The following is a 19,528-nucleotide window of genomic DNA, read 5'->3' as shown; positions in this document are numbered from 1 at the left end:
TCAAAGTCAAACCTGTCACGACCCAATCACTAACGTATCTTGGCATGGAGTTTCATACCCTCTCAGCGGTAGTGAAGCTTCCGCTGGACAAGCAGCGGTCACTACAGACTGGGGTGCAGACTCTCCTTCAAGGTCAGTCGCACTTCTTAAGACGCCTCATGCACTTCCTCGGGAAGATAGTGGCGGCAATGGAGGCGGTTCCGTTTGCGCAGTTTCATCTGCGTCCACTTCAATGGGACATTCTCCGCCAATGAGACGGGAAGTCAACATCCCTGTACAGGAAAGTATCCCTTTCACAGACGGCAAGGACTCTCTGCAATGGTGGCTTCTTCCCACCTCATTATCACAGGGAAGATCCTTCCTACCACCGTCTTGGGCGGTGGTCACGTCAGACGCGAGTCTGTCAGGGTGGGGAGCGGTTTTTCTCCACCACAGGGCTCAGGGTCCGTGGACTCAGCAGGAGTCCACCCTTCAGATCAATGTTCTGGTAATCAGAGCAGTGTATCTTGCCCTACTAGCCTTCCAGCAGTGGCTGGAAAGAAAGCAGATCCGAATTCAATCGGACAACTCCACAGCGGTGGCATACATCAATCACCAAGGGGGGACACGCAGTCGGCAAGCCTTCCAGGAAGTCCGGCGGATTCTGATGTGGGTGGATGCCACGGCCTCCACCATATCCGCAGTTCACATCCCCGGCGTAGAAAACTGGGAGGCAGACTTCCTCAGTCGCCAGGGCATGGACGCAGGGGAATGGTCCCTTCACCCGGACGTGTTTCAGGAAATCTGTCGCCGCTGGGGAAGGCCGGACGTCGACCTAATGGCGTCCCGGCTCAACAACAAGGTCCCAACCTTCATGGCACGGTCTCGCGATCAAAGAGCGCTGGCGGCAGACGCCCTAGCGCAAGATTGGTCGCAGTTCCGGCTCCCTTATGTGTTTCCACCTCTGGCACCCTTGCCCAGAGTGCTACGCAAGATCAGATCCGATTGCAGCCGCGTCATGCTCGTCGCCCCAGACTGGCCGAGGTGGGCGTGGTATCCGGATCTGTGGCAGCTCACGGTCGGCCAACCGTGGGCACTACCAGACCGACCAGACTTACTGTCCCAAGGGCCGTTTTTCCATCGGAATTCTGCGGCCCTGAACCTGACTGTGTGGCCATTGAGTCCTGGATCCTAGCGTCTTCAGGATTATTCCACGGGGTCGTTGCCACCATGAGACAGGCTAGGAAGCCCACGTCCGCTAAGAACCACAGAACGTGGAGGATATTCTTATCCTGGTGCTCTGCTCAGGGAGTGTCTCCCTGGCCATTTGCATTGCCTACCTTTCTTTCTTTCCTGCTATCTGGGTTAGAAAAAGGTTTGGCGCTCGGCTCCCTTAAAGGTCAGGTATCGGCGCTATCCGTCTTTTTTCAGAGGCGTTTGGCACGCCTTCCTATGGTGCGCATGTTCCTACAGGGGGTTTGCCATATCGTTCCCCCGTGCAAGCGGCCGTTAGATCCATGGGATCTGAACAGGGTACTAGTTGCCCTCCAGAAGCCGCCCTTCGAGCCTCTGAGGGAGGTTTCACTTTCTAGACTATCCCAGAACGTGGCTTTTCTGGTAGCGATCACATCTCTTCGGAGAGTGTCTGAGCTGGCAGCGCTGTCATCCAAGACTCCCTTCCTGGTCTTCCACCAGGACAAGGTAGTGCTGCGCCCCATTCAGGAGTTTCTCCCGAAGGTGGTATCCTCTTTTCATCTTAATCAGGATATCTCCTTGCCTTCGTTTTGTCCTCATGCAGTTCATCGGTATGAGAAGGATTTACATTTGTTAGATCTGGTGAGAGCACTCAGAATCTACATTTCCCGCACGGCGCCCTTGCGCCGTTCGGATGCACTTTTTGTCCTTGTCGCTGGTCAGCGCAAAGGGTCGCAGGCTTCTAAGGCCGCCCTGGCTCGATGGATCAAGGAACCAATTCTTGAAGCCTACCGTTCTGCTGGGCTTCCGGTTCCATCAGGGCTGAAGGCCCATTCAACCAGAGCCGTGGGTGCTTCCTGGGCATTACGTCACCAGGCTACGGCTCAACAGGTGTGCCAGGCAGCTACCTGGTCGAGTCTGCACACTTTCACCAAACATTATCAGGTGCATACCTATGCTTCGGCGGACGCCAGCCTAGGTAGAAGAGTCCTGCAAGCGGCAGTTGCCTCCCCATAGGGGAGGGCTGTCTTCGCAGCTCTAACATGAGGTATTTCTTTACCCACCCAGGGACAGCTTTTGGACGTCCCAATCGTCTGGGTCTCCCAATGGAGCGACGAAGAAGAAGGGAATTTTGTTACTTACCGTAAATTCCTTTTCTTCTAGCTCCTATTGGGAGACCCAGCACCCGCCCTGTTGTCCTTCGGGATTTTTGGGTTGTTTCGGGTACACATGTTGTTCATGTTGAATGGTTTTTCAGTTCTCCGATGTTACTCCGAGTGAATTTGTTTAAACCAGTTATTGGCTTTCCTCCTTCTTGCTTTTGCACTAAAACTGGTGAGCCAGTGATCCCACTGGGGGTGTATAGCCAGAAGGGGAGGGGCCTTACACTTTTTAGTGTAATGCTTTGTGTGGCCTCCGGAGGCAGTAGCTATACACCCAATCGTCTGGGTCTCCCAATAGGAGCTAGAAGAAAAGGAATTTACGGTAAGTAACAAAATTCCCTTCATTAATGGTACGTACTCGGAGTGGGTCTCAGTTCATAGTGGGGTACCACAGGGGTCAGTATTGGGCCCGCTTCTTTTCAACATATTTATAAATGACCTTGTTGGGGGCATGCGGAGTAGAATTTCAATATTTGCAGATGATACTAAACTCTGCAGGGTAATCAATACAGAGGAGGATAATTTTATATTACAGGGAGATTTATGTAAATTGGAGGATTGGGCTGAGAAGTGGCAATTGAAGTTTAATGTAGATAAATGTAAGGTCATGCACTTGGGTAGAGGAAATAACATTTATGATTATGTACTTAATTGTAGAACACTGGGTAAAACAGACACAGAAAAAGACTTGGGTGTATGGGTGGATGGTAAACTTCACTTTAGTGGACAGTGTCAGGCAGCTGCTGCCAGGGCTAATAAAATAATGGGATGTATTAAAAGAGGTATAAGTGTTCATGAAAAAAATATAGTTCTACCTCTGTACAAGTCACTAGTGCGACCGCACTTAGAATACTGTGTACAATTCTGGTCACCGATATATAAGAAGGACATAGCTGAACTGGAGAGGGTGCAGAGAAGAGCCACCAAGATTATTAGAGGAATGGGTGGGCGGCAATACCAAGACAGGTTATTAAACTTGGGGTTATTTAGTCTGGAAAAACGAAGGCTTAGGGGGGATCTAATCACAATGTATAAATATATGAGGGGACAGTACAGAGACCTTTCCAAAGATCTTTTTACACCTAGGCCTGCGACTGGAACACGGGGGCATCCGCTACGTCTTAAGGAAAGAAGGTTTAATCATAATCACAGACGAGGATTCTTTACTGTACGAGCAGTGAGACTATGGAACTCTCTGCCGCATGATGTTGTAATGAGTGATTCACTACTAACATTTAAATTTCTTGAAAAATGTAATATTACCAGTTATGTATATTAGATTTTATGACAGGGTATTGAGCCAGGGAACTAGTCTGATTGCCGGATGTGGAGTCAGGAAGGAAATTTTTTCCACATTGGAACTTGGTTTTTTTTTGCCTTCCTCTGGATCAACATGTTAGGCTACGGGTTGAACTAGATGGACTTAGAGTCTCCCTTCAACCTTAAAAACTATGATACTATGATGAAATCCCGTACCCACTGTGCTTGTTTTTTCCGCAGCAAACACAGACCTGCGGTGCGTCTCTCTAAACCGCAGCATGTCAATTGTTTGCTGCGGATTCGCAGAGAACACATAAGCGAGAGATCGCAGCGCACTGAACCCTGATCATGGGTGCAAGCAGCTGCGTTCTCTTGCGGAGGAGACTCACGGCCCTGCAGGTCAGGACCCGCCGCGTCCAGGACGCAGTGAGTCTTGATCATGGGCACATACCCTTATTATGGTTTACTGTGCAAAAAAAAAACTTTTAATTTTTTTGCTTCAAAGAAAATCAGAGACTGACCCTTAGGGCCAGCACACACAGCAAGTAAAACGGGCCGAGTGGAATGCGATTAATCACATTCTATTCGGACCAATGTTACCCCCATGGGGCCATTCCCATCTGCGTTTTTTTGCCCTAATTGGACCAAGAAAATAATCTCCGCATGCTGCGGGTGTAATCCGATCCGTATTTACTCACACCCATACATGTCTGGATGATACCGGAGTGCAGTGCACCCTGTGGGCGTGCTAGCATGCTTTACAATTCTCACTGTCATTGCAACGCAATACAAAGCAGCTCATTTGCACGGCTTTGTAACAATTAGCATTGAGCTCCTTTGATGCCAGGTGTTTGCGTCACAGTTTCAAAGACATTCGCTGCCCATTATTGGAAATTGTTCTCTGCACTACTCCTCTCTGAAGCTGGGACACATACACCCAACTTCTGAGTAGTGCGCATATCCGGACGTGCGGGCGACTTCCGATCATGGGCAATGAACATTTTTGAATCCAGGATGCATACATCCGACATCAAAGGAGCTCAATGCCAAGGATACAAAGTTGCTCATATGCTTTGTCACCACGTTTGGCATTGTAAAGCATGTTGGCACGCCCCCAGGGTCGTGCTAACATGTTAAGTGGGCCCACTAGTTGCTGCCCTCATTAGCATATCATAAAGGATTTTTTTAAACACTTTTCCTAAAGATCTGTCTTTGTATGTTAGTAAATACTGGTACAGTAGGGCCGAGATTAAATATGCACCTAGAATTGCTTGTGGTTCTGGATGCACTTGGGGCCTGACAAATCTTTAAGCCCCATTGTAAGGCTGGTTTCAGATGTCCGTGTTTCAGGTACGTGTGACATCATGAGCTTCTGACCCCCGCTCATTATACTCACTGAATATTCACTGGCCAGAGGAGCTGGAAGCTGGAGCAGCACTGGGGACTTCAGTGCCAAGGACTGCATTGCTGGGGACAGGTGAGTATACAGCTGTGTGTGTGTGTGTGTGTGTGTGTGTGTGTGTGTATAGACATGCATGTGTGTGTGTGTGTGTGTATAGACATGCATGTGCGTGTGTATAGACATGCATGTGCGTGTGTGTAGACATGCATGTGCGTGTGTGTGTAGACATGCATGTGTGTGTGTGCGTAGACATGCATGTGTGTGTGTGCGCGCTGTGTGTGTATACATATGTGTGTATATGTGCTCAGTCTGTGTGTGTTGAGAACCTGGAAGCCGGAGCATCGCGGCGACAGCATCGGGGACTTATCACAGTTCCCAATGAACTCTAATGAACCCGTGAAGTCTCCTTGGTGACACCCGCTGTAGTGCGGGGGTCATCAGGATGTCATCAGAGTTCATTGGGAACTCCAATGACCTCCTGGATGTCACTTACACAGGTACTGCTTTGTGAATACTCACCTGTCCCCGTGATGCTCCTATGCTCTGGCTTCCAGGTCCTCACGGCGGTGAATAATCGATGAATGTAATGAGCAGCTGTCAGGAGCGGGAGGCAGCAGAGCCGGAGAAAACAGTGCTGGATACAATTAAATATAGAATATCTTTTTATTTCACAGACACATGTTTACTCCGGTACCTGTCACACGTATACAAACACAGATGTCACACGTGTGACACACGTATGACCATAACCATGTGTGTGACTTGTACCTGATTAAACACACACGACTGAAACCGGCCTCACATGTATAAACAGTAGCAGTGTGTCAGCATACTTAAAGGGGTTATCCGGCTTATTTTGACTTTTTTTTTATTATTACCCTATTGGGCTACATTGGGGCAGGTAAGTAGATAGTGACCACTTACCTGCCCTGCTGTCAGCCCCTCTCCCCCGGCTCAGTCGTCATATGACCGCTCCTGCCGCGATTTTGCTGCTTCCGGTCATTTCATGTCAATATGGGCAGGACCATGTTGACATGCAAATCTGGAACAGCATGTTGCCGCCCAGCTGGGCGGCTACAGTGCGTGGAGTCACCTCCCCCCTTCCCTGCACCCTCCCACAGATTCCTCCGCACCCTGTACTCTCCCCGCCCATGGTGTCACCGCCAGCACTGGGCCCCCTGCTCAGGAGAGCAGTAGTGCCCGTGCAGTCTGTGTCCCGCTCCAGCCCTGCGGCTGCTCGCACTGCAGGCTCAGCAGTTTCTCACCCTGCAGTGCGTGCAGCCGCGGGGGTGACGATTGCTGCCATCAGGATGTTAGATGAAATCATTACCTGCTGTGACGATCTTCGCTTCACTCCTGTCAGCGCTGTCACTGCCTTCTATGCCCGGTGCGTTCTCACATAACTAGCGGTGACGTCATGGGCGATACTGCTGAGAACGCGGCGGGCATAGAAGTCAGTGACAGCACTAACTGGAGTGAAGCGAAGATCGTCACAGCAGGTAATGATGTCTTCTAACCTCCTGACAGCAGCGCTCGTCATTCCCTGCAGTGACCTGGGCTCACCTATTGAGGTTAGCTCAGGTCACTGCATTACTCTCCCAGCCAATGGGGAACATTCTGTTCTTCATTGACTGGGATATTGACTATGGAATGGATAGTCGTGGGACCCCCTTATTGGATTACGCCGGACCCGGATTTGTTTTTCTTTTCAATAAATTGGTGAAAGAGGGAATATTTTGGGGAGAGTTTCTTCAAATAAAACTTTTCTTTTTTTTGTTGTCTATTTTTTTTTATTACTGACTGGGTTGGTGATGACGGGTATCTGATAGGCGCGTGACATCACTAACCCCAGGGTTTGATGCCAGGTGACATTACACATCTGGCATCAACCCCATATATTACCCCGTTTGCCCACCGCACCAGGGCACGGGATTAGTTGGGGCGAAGCACCAGGATTGGCACGTCTAATGGATGCGCCACTTCTGGGGCGGCTGTGGCCTGCTATTTTTAGCCTGGGGAGTGTCCAATAACAGTGGACCTCCCTAGTCTTAGAATACCAGACCACAGCTGTCCACTTTACCTTGGCTGGTGATCCAATTTGGGGGGACCCCATGTTTTTTGTTTTAAATTATTTATTTAATTTAAAATAACAGCGTGGGGTGCCCTCTGTTTTAGATTACCAGCCAAGGTGAAGCTGCCAGCTGTGGTTTGCAGGCTGCAGCCGTCTGCTTTACCCTAGCTGGCTACAAAAGTATGGGGGACCCCATGTCGGTTTTTTTTTTTTTAATTTATTTTTTGGATAAATACAAGGCTAAGCACCTTAGTGCCACATGAAAGTCACTAAAGGGTGCCAGCTTAGAATATGCAGGGGGGTGGGACATTATATATGTCTTTCTCATCTATATCTATCTATCTATGATTCTATCTATCTGTCCCTCTATTCATTCATTCATTCATTCATTCATTCATTCATTCATCCCTCTCTCTCTCTGTCTGTCTATCTATTCATCTCTATATCTACTCATCTATTTATCTTTCTTGCTGCTTCCGTTTTTTGCGGTCCGCAAAAAAACTGAAGGCACACGGATGACACACGGATGCATCCGTGAAGAAATGGACCGTTTTTTTGCGGACCGCAAAAACGGAATGGTAATGTGAATGTAGCCTACATGTGTTCTCTATGGGGGTAGGGGTCGGTACAGAACGATGGTAAGCGGGGGGGGTCGGTACAGAGCGCCGTGTGTGTGTGTGTGTGTGTGTGTGTGTGTGTGTGTGTGTTGCAGAGCTTGATGTGGTGTGTGGCGCACAGCCCGATGTGTGTGTGTGGCGCACAGCTCGATGTGTGTGTGTGGCGCACAGCCCGATGTGTGTGTGTGTGGCGCACAGCCCGATGCGCGTGTGTGTGTGGCGCACAGCCCGATGTGGGTGTGTGTGTATGTGTGGCGCACAGCCCGATGTGTGTGTGTGGCGCACAGCCCGATGTGTGTGTGTGGCGCACAGCCCGATGTGTGTGTGTGGCGCACAGCCCGATGTGTGTGTGTGGCGCACAGCCCGATGTGTGTGTGTGGCGCACAGCCCGATGTGTGTGTGTGGCGCACAGCCCGATGTGTGTGTGTGGCGCACAGCCCGATGTGTGTGTGTGGCGCACAGCCCGATGTGTGTGTGTGTGGCGCACAGCCCGATGTGTGTGTGTGGCGCACAGCCCGATGTGTGTGTGTGGCGCACAGCCCGATGTGTGTGTGTGGCGCACAGCCCGATGTGTGTGTGTGGCGCACAGCCCGATGTGTGTGTGTGGCGCACAGCCCGATGTGTGTGTGTGGCGCACAGCCCGATGTGTGTGTGTGGCGCACAGCCCGATGTGTGTGTGTGGCGCACAGCCCGATGTGTGTGTGTGGCGCACAGCCCGATGTGTGTGTGTGGCGCACAGCCCGATGTGTGTGTGTGGCGCACAGCCCGATGTGTGTGTGTGGCGCACAGCCCGATGTGTGTGTGTGGCGCACAGCCCGATGTGTGTGTGTGGCGCACAGCCCGATGTGTGTGTGTGGCGCACAGCCCGATGTGTGTGTGTGGCGCACAGCCCGATGTGTGTGTGTGGCGCACAGCCCGATGTGTGTGTGTGGCGCACAGCCCGATGTGTGTGTGTGGCGCACAGCCCGATGTGTGTGTGTGGCGCACAGCCCGATGTGTGTGTGTGGCGCACAGCCCGATGTGTGTGTGTGGCGCACAGCCCGATGTGTGTGTGTGGCGCACAGCCCGATGTGTGTGTGTGGCGCACAGCCCGATGTGTGTGTGTGGCGCACAGCCCGATGTGTGTGTGTGGCGCACAGCCCGATGTGTGTGTGTGGCGCACAGCCCGATGTGTGTGTGTGGCGCACAGCCCGATGTGTGTGTGTGGCGCACAGCCCGATGTGTGTGTGTGTGGCGCACAGCCCGATGTGTGTGTGTGGCGCACAGCCCGATGTGTGTGTGTGTGGCGCACAGCCCGATGTGTGTGTGTGTGTGGCGCACAGCCCGATGTGTGTGTGTGTGGCGCACAGCCCGATGCGTGTGTGTGTGGCGCACAGCCCGATGCGTGTGTGTGTGGCGCACAGCCCGATGCGTGTGTGTGTGGCGCACAGCCCGATGCGTGTGTGTGGCGCACAGCCCGATGCGCGTGTGTGTGGCGCACAGCCCGATGCGCGTGTGTGTGGCGCACAGCCCGATGCGCGTGTGTGTGTGGCGCACAGCCCGATGCGCGTGTGTGTGTGGCGCACAGCCCGATGCGCGTGTGTGTGTGGCGCACAGCCCGATGCGCGTGTGTGTGTGGCGCACAGCCCGATGCGCGTGTGTGTGTGGCGCACAGCCCGATGCGCGTGTGTGTGTGGCGCACAGCCCGATGCGCGTGTGTGTGTGGCGCACAGCCCGATGCGCGTGTGTGTGTGGCGCACAGCCCGATGCGCGTGTGTGTGTGGCGCACAGCCCGATGCGCGTGTGTGTGTGGCGCACAGCCCGATGCGCGTGTGTGTGTGGCGCACAGCCCGATGCGCGTGTGTGTGTGGCGCACAGCCCGATGCGCGTGTGTGGCGCACAGCCCGATGCGGGTGTGTGTGTGGCGCACAGCCCGATGTGGGTGTGTGTGTGTGTGTGTGGCGCAGAGCCCGATGTGGGGCTATTATTTCCAATGCTATAGTGAGAACAGGTCAGTGCTGGGGCAGAATACTGACGGGGAATGTGTGTGCAGAGGGCAGGGCTGACAGGGGGCGGGGCTGGACACTGAGGCCGGGCAGGGGGCGGGGCTGGACACTGAGGCTGGGCGGTGCCAGCTGTGACTGGGAGGTTTAGCACAGGAAGTTGTCATGTTTGCTGGAGCTGAATGTAAACAAGAGCTGCAGAGAATAAAGGGTGAATTCAAGAGGGACAAAAGTTAAAAAACAAAAAATATCAATGTAGGGGTGTTTTATATAACAATACAGCACAGATCAACTCAACATTTTTTGGTAAGCTAATGTCGGACAACTCCTTTTAATTCTGCTCAATATTAAATGATAAAAATGATCTAAAACAATGATAATGAGCAGAATTCAGTTTGGACAATTTGCTTGGCCTTCCACAACAGTCTGCCATGTTGCCCCTTGGGAAAATTAATTTCCCACCTCTGGTCTAACAAGTAATAGGGACAGTTTAAAAAAGTTGGGAAACCTCACCGGTACCCTGTGTGTTTGGTATGTATGTTGTGAGAATCTCACAATATTAATTTTCGGTGTACATATATAAGCGAAAAGTCATCCTAAAGAATTGGTGAGCACATTTTATTGTGATAATGGGAGTTTATACGCACCGATTTAAAAGGGTCTGTCCTATTTGCACACTGACGTTTAAACCCTCATTCACAGTAGATGGCTAGTGGCTAAATGTTCGTCTAAGTCCCTGTGCGCACACTGCGTTTTTACCAGCCTTTTTTGGCGTTTTTGCTGCAGAATTTTCTTGAGAAAATGGTTGTAACCTTTCTGCAGACATTCCCCAGCAAAACCAATGGATAAAAAAATTGCTGTACACACACTGCGTTTTTTTTCTCAAGAACATTCTTTTTGCAGAGTTTCTTGAGAAAAAAAATGTGCATGTCACTTCTCTTCTGCAGGTACCTGCGTTTTTTGCCATAGATAATGGTAAAAAAACGCAGGGACAACCTGCAGAAAAAACGCATAAAAAACGCATGCGTGTTTTGGTGCGTTATTGGTGCATTTTTTGAACGCATTATTGGTGCATTTTTTGAACGCAAGTGTGCTAATCTTTCAGACTCAATTTCTTGAGAAAATCCTTTTTGCTAGTGCGCACAGGGCCTTAGGCCCGGATTTCTTGTGGTAGACTTTTTCTGTTATGGCTTTCCCTTGCTGGTTGCACAGCAGAATCAACATTTTCTGCATATTTTACTTCAGGTGTTTTCTCCACAATGAACATCTGTGGGTAACATACCTGCCATATGCTATAAAATCCACAGCAGACATGTTTTATCAGGTGGATTTTTCTGGATCATTTGAATGAGGTTTTCAGAACATAGCCCTCATATATTGTACTGTAATCTGCTGCAGGTTTGGGCGTGGAATCCGCATACTTAATCCTGAATTCAGCCTTTTACATAATCATGAAGGGTAGATAAATATTGTAATGAGACTGCTGAGAACTATAAATTGCCAGGCTGTTCTCATGTGAGCTTTGCAGGAGCTGCTTCTGACGTCTGTCAACAGCGGTCACATTTTCACTCGATATTTTGCCTAGATTTTTGGGGTTGAAATCCTGTGTATTATAGATGCCAACATTGTGGATGAGCTTTTACGAAACCTCACTTACAGGAGGCAGTGACAATCCGCTGAGGATTTCTCATGTGCGTCATGTCAAATTATACTGTGGATTTTTGCAACAGATTTCACCGATAGAAATGCAAAAATTGAACTCTATAAAATCCAACATTTAGGGTGTGTGCGCGAAACGGGATGTCTAGATCAGACATGATATTAACCCAACAGTTTCATAGACATGAGGCTCTTAAAGGTTTATTCTCAACTTTCCAGGAGAAGGGGATACATTTCTGATTGTTGAAGGTCCAACTGCTGGGACCCCACACTTTTCTATAAAATTGGGTTTCGTGTAATTGGAGCGATGGTTGATAATGTGAAGTGCTGCTTTGTTCATTCAAAATTGTGCAGCTGGAGATAGCTGAGCTCTGAACTCGGCTGGTTTTCAGCACTCTCTGAAGAGTGATGGGAGCAGCAAAGTACATGATCATCCCCTTCATTCACATTAGTCCCAGTCCTCCGGATCTTCAGGAGTCCCAGCGGTCACCTCCTCCCTGAAGTTCTCTACCTCTGTATAGAAAATAACCTCCAAACATGAACATGCCTATTTGAGTTCAGGTTAGATCTGTGGCCGGGGCCGCACACAGACCTTAGACCTTGAATGTCGACCTTATGTAGTGAAATCCACGCAATATGGTTAAGATTTTCAGCTTTCCCATGTGGATTTGTTTGAGGTTTCTGCACCTCGCTTGTTCATCGTAGGCTATGTGCGCACGTTGCGTAATTACATGCAGTTACACTGCGCTTTGTAGCGCAGCGTAACTGCATGCGTCCTGCGTCCCCTGCATAATCTATGGAGATTGTGCAGGAGCCGTGCGCACGTGGCGTCTTAGAGCGCAGCGCTTCGGCTGCTGCCCGAAGCGCGTGTTCTAAGAAGTGACATGTCGCTTCTTCCGTGCGCTTTGCCTGCAGCCCCTGCTCTGTCTATGGGAGGATCTGCAGTCAGAGGGCATGGAATCGGCTTTTTTTTTTTCACTACGGACATTTTCTGCAGCGATTTGAAGCGCACGTGTGCTCTTCAGATCGCTGCAGAAATTTCTGCAGTGACTGTACACAACGTGCGCACATAGCCTTATAGTGAAATCCTTACAGTGCCTACAAGCAGTATTCAACCCCCTGCAGATTTAGCAGGTTTGATAAGATGCAAATAAGTTAGAGCCTGCAAACTTCAAACAAGAGCAGGATTTATTAACAGATGCATACATCTTACAAACCAACAAGTTATGTTGCTCAGTTAAATTTTAATAAATTTTCAACATAAAAGTGTGGGTCAATTATTATTCAACCCCTAGGTTTAATATTTTGTGGAATAACCCTTGTTTGCAATTACAGCTAATAATCGTCTTTTATAAGACCTGATCAGGCCGGCACAGGTCTCTGGAGTTATCTTGGCCCACTCCTCCATGCAGATCTTCTCCAAGTTATCTAGGTTCTTTGGGTGTCTCATGTGGACTTTAATCTTGAGCTCCTTCCACAAGTTTTCAATTGGGTTAAGGCCAGGAGACTGACTAGGCCACAGCAACACCTTGATTTTTTTCCCTCTTGAACCAGGCCTTGGTTTTCTTGGCTGTGTGCTTTGGGTCGTTGTCTTGTTGGAAGATGAAATGACGACCCATCTTAAGATCCTTGATGGAGGAGCGGAGATTCTTGGCCAAAATCTCCAGGTAGGCCGTGCTATCCATCTTCCCATGGATGCGGACCAGATGGCCAGGCCCCTTGGCTGAGAAACAGCCCCACAGCATGATGCTGCCACCACCATGCTTGACTGTAGGGATGGTATTGTTGGGGTCGTATGCAGTGCCATCCAGTCTCCAAACGTCACGTGTGTGGTTGGCACCAAAGATCTCGATCTTGGTCTCATCAGACCAAAGAACCTTGAACCAGTCTGTCTCAGAGTCCTCCAAGTGATCATGAGCAAACTGTAGACGAGCCTTGACATGACGCTTTGAAAGTAAAGGTACCTTACGGGCTCGTCTGGAACGGAGACCATTGCGGTGGAGTACGTTACTTATGGTATTGACTGAAACCAATGTCCCCACTGCCATGAGATCTTCCCGGAGCTCCTTCCTTGTTGTCCTTGGGTTAGCCTTGACTCTTCGGACAAGCCTGGCCTCAGCACGGGTGGAAACTTTCAAAGGCTGTCCAGGCCGTGGAAGGCTAACAGTAGTTCCATAAGCCTTCCACTTCCGGATGATGCTCCCAACAGTGGAGACAGGTAGGCCCAACTCCTTGGAAAGGGTTTTGTACCCCTTGCCAGCCTTGTGACCCTCCACGATCTTGTCTCTGATGGCCTTGGAATGCTCCTTTGTCTTTCCCATGTTGACCAAGTATGAGTGCTGTTCACAACTCATTGTTCTTTGTGCCTGAAATACTTCTTAATACTTTGGGGAACCAAACAGAATTCTGGTGGTTTGAGGGGTTGAATAATAAATGACCCTCTGAATAAACTTTTCACAATTTAAAAAAAAAAAAATAAAAAAAGAAATAACATTCTTTTTTGCTGCAGTGCATTTCACACTTCCAGGCTGATCTACAGTCCAAATGTCACAATGCCAAGTTAATTCCGAATGTGTAAACCTGCTAAATCTGCAGGGGGTTGAATACTACTTGTAGGCACTGTATATTTGTTGCTGCAACAACCAAAATCCGTTAAATAGAACCATTTTCAAAGTTCTGCATGTATAAATCTCATCCCATCCACATGACATCTTCTAAATTCAAATTAATCAGATTTTTGAATATTTTTAATCTTTAAATCCTTTCTTAGCAAACCATGAATGCATCAGGGGCGGGATACCCATTGGCTTCACTGTATGTAGGTGACCTGCATATAGATGTTACAGAAGCGATGCTGTATGAAAAGTTTTCCCCAGCTGGTCCGATATTGTCTATCAGAGTGTGCCGTGATGTTACTACGCGCCGATCCCTTGGGTATGCCTATATCAATTTCCAGCAGCCAGCGGATGGTAAGTGTACACGTGTTTTATTTTTAAGACCTGTTTATCTATCTACTATGACACTTTTCATTCCCTCCTCAGCCCAAGAGTGTAGGCCCAACCACCAACCTCAGCGTGGATGATCTGGCCAATTCTCTTAGAGAAACAATTGAGCATATACAACAGGAAATTATCTCCCAGTCTTCCCATACCATGCTCTCTTAGGCTGCTTTCACACATCCGGTTTTTCCTGTGCGGCACAATCCGGCACTTTGCAGGAAAATCGCAACCGTTTTTTTTTGCTGCCGGTTGCGTTTTTCCTGCATAGACTTTAATTAGTGCCGCATTGTGCCACATGGGCTTGCGTTCCGTCCGGTTTTTGCCGCATGCGGCAGATTTAGCCGATGCGGCGGCCGGATGGAACGTTGCCTGGCACGGTTTTTTTGTGCGGCAAAAAAAACCGCATCGTGCCGCTTCCGGCCGATGCGGCACATTTTTCAATGCATGCCTATGGACGCCGGATGCAGCGCGATGCGGCAAAAACCGCATCCGGCCGCCGCATGCGGTTTTGTCCACTACGCATGCTCAGTAGCATGCCGCAAGCGGCAAAAACCGGACGGGCCGCATGGAAAAAACTTATGCAAAGGATGCGGTGTTTTCACCGCATCCGTTGCATAGGTTTCACAGCCGGATTGAGTCGCACGGCTCAAACCGGATGTGTTTAAAGCAGCCTTACCTCCTCTACTTCATCTAGGTCATTTTCTGTTTTTGAACCAGTCACAGAAGAAGTTTCCAGGCTCGCCCTACTACCTGCAGCTGTGACCCTATTCCCTGACCTCTCCTTCAGTCCCTTTCCCAGGCTGTCACCACTCACCTAACTAAATTATTTACTCTCTCTCATCTGGTATCTTTCCCTCCTCCCTCAAACACACCAGCATACACCCATTACTAGAAAATGGCCAACACTGCGCTTCTAACTACATACCTGTCTTTAATCTCCCCTTCATTTCTAAACTTTTTGGTCCAGTCGTCTAATCTGCTATCGCCCTGATAATTCTCTTTTGTGATCCTTTACAAATTGGTTTTCACTCCTAAAGGCCACATCTCACTAAGCGACATCGCTGCTGAGTCACGGTTTTCGTGTCGCAACAGCAATCTCACCAGCGATCTCGGTATGTGTGACATCCAGCAATGACCTGGACCCTGCTGTGAGGTCGTCGGTCGTTGCTGAATGTCCTGGACCATTTTCTTCAAAGGCGATGTCTTGCTGGGCAAGACGCATCGCTATGTTTGACGCTGTGTGACAGGGTCCCAATGACAGACGAAATTGTTATATAGGTCGCTACTGCGACCTGTATTGTTACTGAGCCGTTGGTAAGGTCTGACTGTGTGACATCTTACCAGCGACCTCCCAGCGACTTACCAGCGATCCTTTCCAGGTCGCATCGGTTTCGGGATCGCTGGTAAGTTGCTAAATGTGACGGGGGTTTAACACTCTAGGGAAACTGCTCATACTAAAGTCTCTGATCTGCTAACCGCTCAATCTAATGGTCACTATGCTCTGCTGATTGTCCTGGATCTCTCTGCTACATTCAACATTGTGGATCACCAGCTCCTCCTCACTATGCACCGCTCTATCAGGCTCAAGGAAACCACACACGTCTGGTTCTCCTCGTACCTCTCTGACCACTCCTTCACGGTTTCTTTTCTCATCCCCTCTGTCAGGGTTCCTCAGGGTTCAATCCTAGGCCCCCTCTTCTTCTCTGTATACACTGCCCCTATTGGACAAACAATCGGTATATTCAGTTTTAAGTACCATTTCTATGCTGACGACACATAATTATACACTTCTGCCTCTGCCATCACCCCCTGCATTACTACAAAATACCAGTGATTGTTTGCAGTCTATAACATCATGTCCTCCCTGTGTCTAAAACTGAATCTGTCAAAAACTGAACTCATGTTTCCTCCTTCTACTAACCTTAACAAACCCAATATTACCATTTCCGTGTGTGGTTCTGCCATTACTCCCCAGCAGCACGATTGCTGTCTTGGGGTTATATTTGACTCTTATCTCTCCTTCAGTCTCTACATCCGATCACTCACTCGCTCAGGTCACCTACACCTCAAAAACATCTAGATAATTTAACCTTTTCTTATTGTTGAGGCTGCAAAAACTCTTACTGTCGCTCTTATTCGTTCTCGTCTAAATTATTGAAACTTTCTACTAATCCATTTTCCTGTTACTAAACTCTCCCCTCTCCAATTCATCCTGGATGCAGCAGCCAGCCTCCACGCACTACACAGATGCTTCTACCCTGTGCCAGTCTTTGCACTGGTTGTCCATCCACTACAGAGTGCATTATAAACTTATTGTTATGCACAGCCCCTTCACGTTCTGCACTGTCCTACATCTCTTCCCTCATCTATCACCCTACCCATGCCCTCCGTTCTGCTTATGACTAGAGTTGAGCAGACTGGCAATAATCTGGGTCTGGCGGATCCGCGGCGGGTTGATCCGGCACGATATATGTCAATGGGGAGTGGAATCCGGGGAGTGGGTTGGAGGGAGGGAGGGAGGGAACTTCTTTAGACTGGCCTATCACCTCACTTATCGAACTATTCCTGTTTTTTCCCTTACAAAATCTTCTTCCAAATTTAGTCCTATATTATCATTTGTTTACACCCTCCATGTAATTAAGAGCCCTCTGTACCTATACTTTAACATATACTGGCTGGTGACCGGTTCATGCAGCGTTATGTGAATCCCATAATTATATTGCTGTCCGGACCATACAGTAAAAGCACTTTCTTCCATTCACCTTTTGTGTCTCCCCTATTTCCTCATAGACTGTAAGCTTGTGAGCAGGGCCCTCTCTCCTCCTGGTATCTGAAGTTTATTCTGTAATTCCTTATATTGTCTGTTTATGTCCCCTCTGAATTGTAAAGTGCTGTGGAATATGTTGGTCAATATAAATAAAAAAATTATTATTTTTATTATCTAGGCACTTGGTCTTTTGAAAATCCCCAAATTCTTGATGACAAAACCTTTTGGTGTGTTTCCTTAAAATATTTTTATACAATGCCAATCTGTCATTTTTTTTTTAATCTTTTTTATTGAAAAATTAAGGTTGGTTACAATAAGCAGGGCTGCAGACCAAGGAAAACCCCCAAATAGAGACAAAACAAAAAAAAACAAGAATGCAATGAAACATGAAAGGCTTTGCATGGTTGCAGCCATATACAGTTTGTTACAATAAAGAACATTTAAGAACATTTATATCATTCTGTCTTGAACATTTATATCATTCTGTCATAAAAGTATAAAATCCATAAACTATACCATAAACAGCAAAGATTTACCATTCATACCATAGAGGCACATAATGGTCAGTCGAAAAGAAAAGAAATAAAGAGAGAAAGAAAGAGGGAAGTAGACAAAGTGAATGATGGGGAAAAGGATCATGGGGAAGGGCAAGAAAGGGCCGGGAATAACTAGCAGGGAAAATCTAGGTAGAGTCTCAACTCGCCCCAAAGAGGGACCTGAAGTCCGGAGAAACCAAAAACATGACCCAGGGACTCCAGATCTTAATAACTTTTTCAGTAGCGTCCTGAATTTCAGCAGTGAGACTCTCCATTCTGTAAAGGGAGGCCATCGCCTCAAGCCACTCATCCAAGGCGGGGGCACGGGTTGACCTCCAGTGTCTGGGGATCACGGCTCGGGCAGCCGCTAGGCAAAACCGCAACAGTCCCATTTTCTGAGATTTCACAGACCCCGGTAGGATAGATAAGAGAGCGATTTGTGGAGAACCAGAGAGGGCCTCCCCACTAATGCTATTGTATGCCGAGAAGACCCCACTCCAAAAAGGCTTAATGAGGCTACAGCTCCACCATATATGCAACATATCCCCCCTCTCGTGATTACACCGCCAACATCTGTCTGACACTGAAGGGAAGATTGCGTGTAGGGCATGAGGGCAGCGGTACCAGTGGGTGAGAATTTTATAACCCTTTTCCTGGACCGAACAAGCTCTAGAAAATTTGTGAGTGAAAAGAAAAGCAGTCTGGAGATTCCTCAACCCGGATAGTCACGCCCAAGTCTCTACTCCATCCCCTCACAAATTTGAGCTCATCCACATCTCCCTTCTGGATCAAAAGGTTATAGATAAGGGACAGAGTATGTCCCGGAGCCTCTTCTAAAAGAAATAGCTTTTCAAACGAGGAGGGGGGGGGCAGCATAAAGTGCCTCCCGGCCTGATCCAGTCAAGAAAGACCTGATCTGGAAGTATTCAAACCAGGGTATGGCCCCTCCCAAGGCAGAGGCAGAGAGCAAGTCGTATGTGGGCAATGGGGATCCCTGGAGTATGTGAAAGAAGCGCTCGTCCCCGCTCCTCCTCCGGCACAGGAAAACATCGGCCCCAACTGCCGGGGCAAAATCTGGGTTTGAAAAGATAGGGGAGAGGGGACCGCGCCCCCTGGACAGACGACCCCTTTTGGTTTCTAAATCCCACGTCCTCAATGTCACCCTCAAGAGATCAGCCTCAGAGAGAGGCTGGCCCCTGGAGCCCGAGCTAATCCAAGGGAGGTAACGCAAGGGGATCTCGTGGTCCATTTCTTCTAGGCTTACCCACTGCTTTGTGGCCCCATGATATTGCCAATCTAGTAATCGCATCAGTAGAGCCGCTTTATGATAGAGTTTAAGGTTGGGCAATCCAGCCCCCCCCCTGGCTTTTAAGTCTGCAAAGGGTAGTGAAGCCTATCCTCGGGCGCTTACCTCCCCACACGAAGCGCGTGATAACTGACTGCAGGCTGGAGAAAAAGGCCGCAGGAGGAACCAAGGGGACCGTCTGGAACAAGTACAAAAAGCGAGGCAAAATGTCCATTTTGATAACATTTATTAGTCCAAACCAGGATAGTCTTTTACTATTGTATGAGGTAAGATCCTTTCTTGTTCTGTTGAGAAGGGGAAGGTAGTTAAGCTGATATAGTTTTGAGAGATCCATGGGGACTTTTATCCCCAAGTAAGTAATGGCGGAGTCCTGCCACTTGAAGGGGAAATTTTTCTTGATATGATCCACCTCAGCATCAGGGAGAGATATGTTTAATGCCTTGGATTTGGAGTAATTGACCTTAAAGTTGCTGAGGTGACTGAATTTTTCAAACTCTTGAATAAGTGAGGGGAAGGAAAGGCGAGGCTGTGAAATGAACAGAAGTAGATCATCTGCGTAAAGAGCTGCCTTGCATTCCCCACCCCCCACCCCT

General features: G+C 48.7%; 1 protein-coding gene across 1 annotated transcript in view; it reads left to right on the top strand.

Moving 5' to 3' along the window:
- Positions 1 to 19,528, top strand: part of LOC142310154 (embryonic polyadenylate-binding protein-like) — a 113,000-nt gene that overhangs the window by 15,034 nt on the left and 78,438 nt on the right. Inside the window, exon 2 of the mRNA XM_075347640.1 lies at positions 14,098 to 14,296. Coding sequence (XP_075203755.1) covers positions 14,104 to 14,296 — 193 coding nt within the window. The 5' untranslated portion in view covers positions 14,098 to 14,103. The remainder of the gene's footprint in view (positions 1 to 14,097; positions 14,297 to 19,528) is intronic.

The sequence above is a fragment of the Anomaloglossus baeobatrachus genome, chromosome 5, assembly GCF_048569485.1.
Source record: "Anomaloglossus baeobatrachus isolate aAnoBae1 chromosome 5, aAnoBae1.hap1, whole genome shotgun sequence".
NCBI classification, from domain to species: Eukaryota; Metazoa; Chordata; class Amphibia; order Anura; family Aromobatidae; genus Anomaloglossus; species Anomaloglossus baeobatrachus.
Note: the sequence above shows the minus strand (reverse complement) of the source record. Positions and strands in the feature narration are given on the sequence as shown.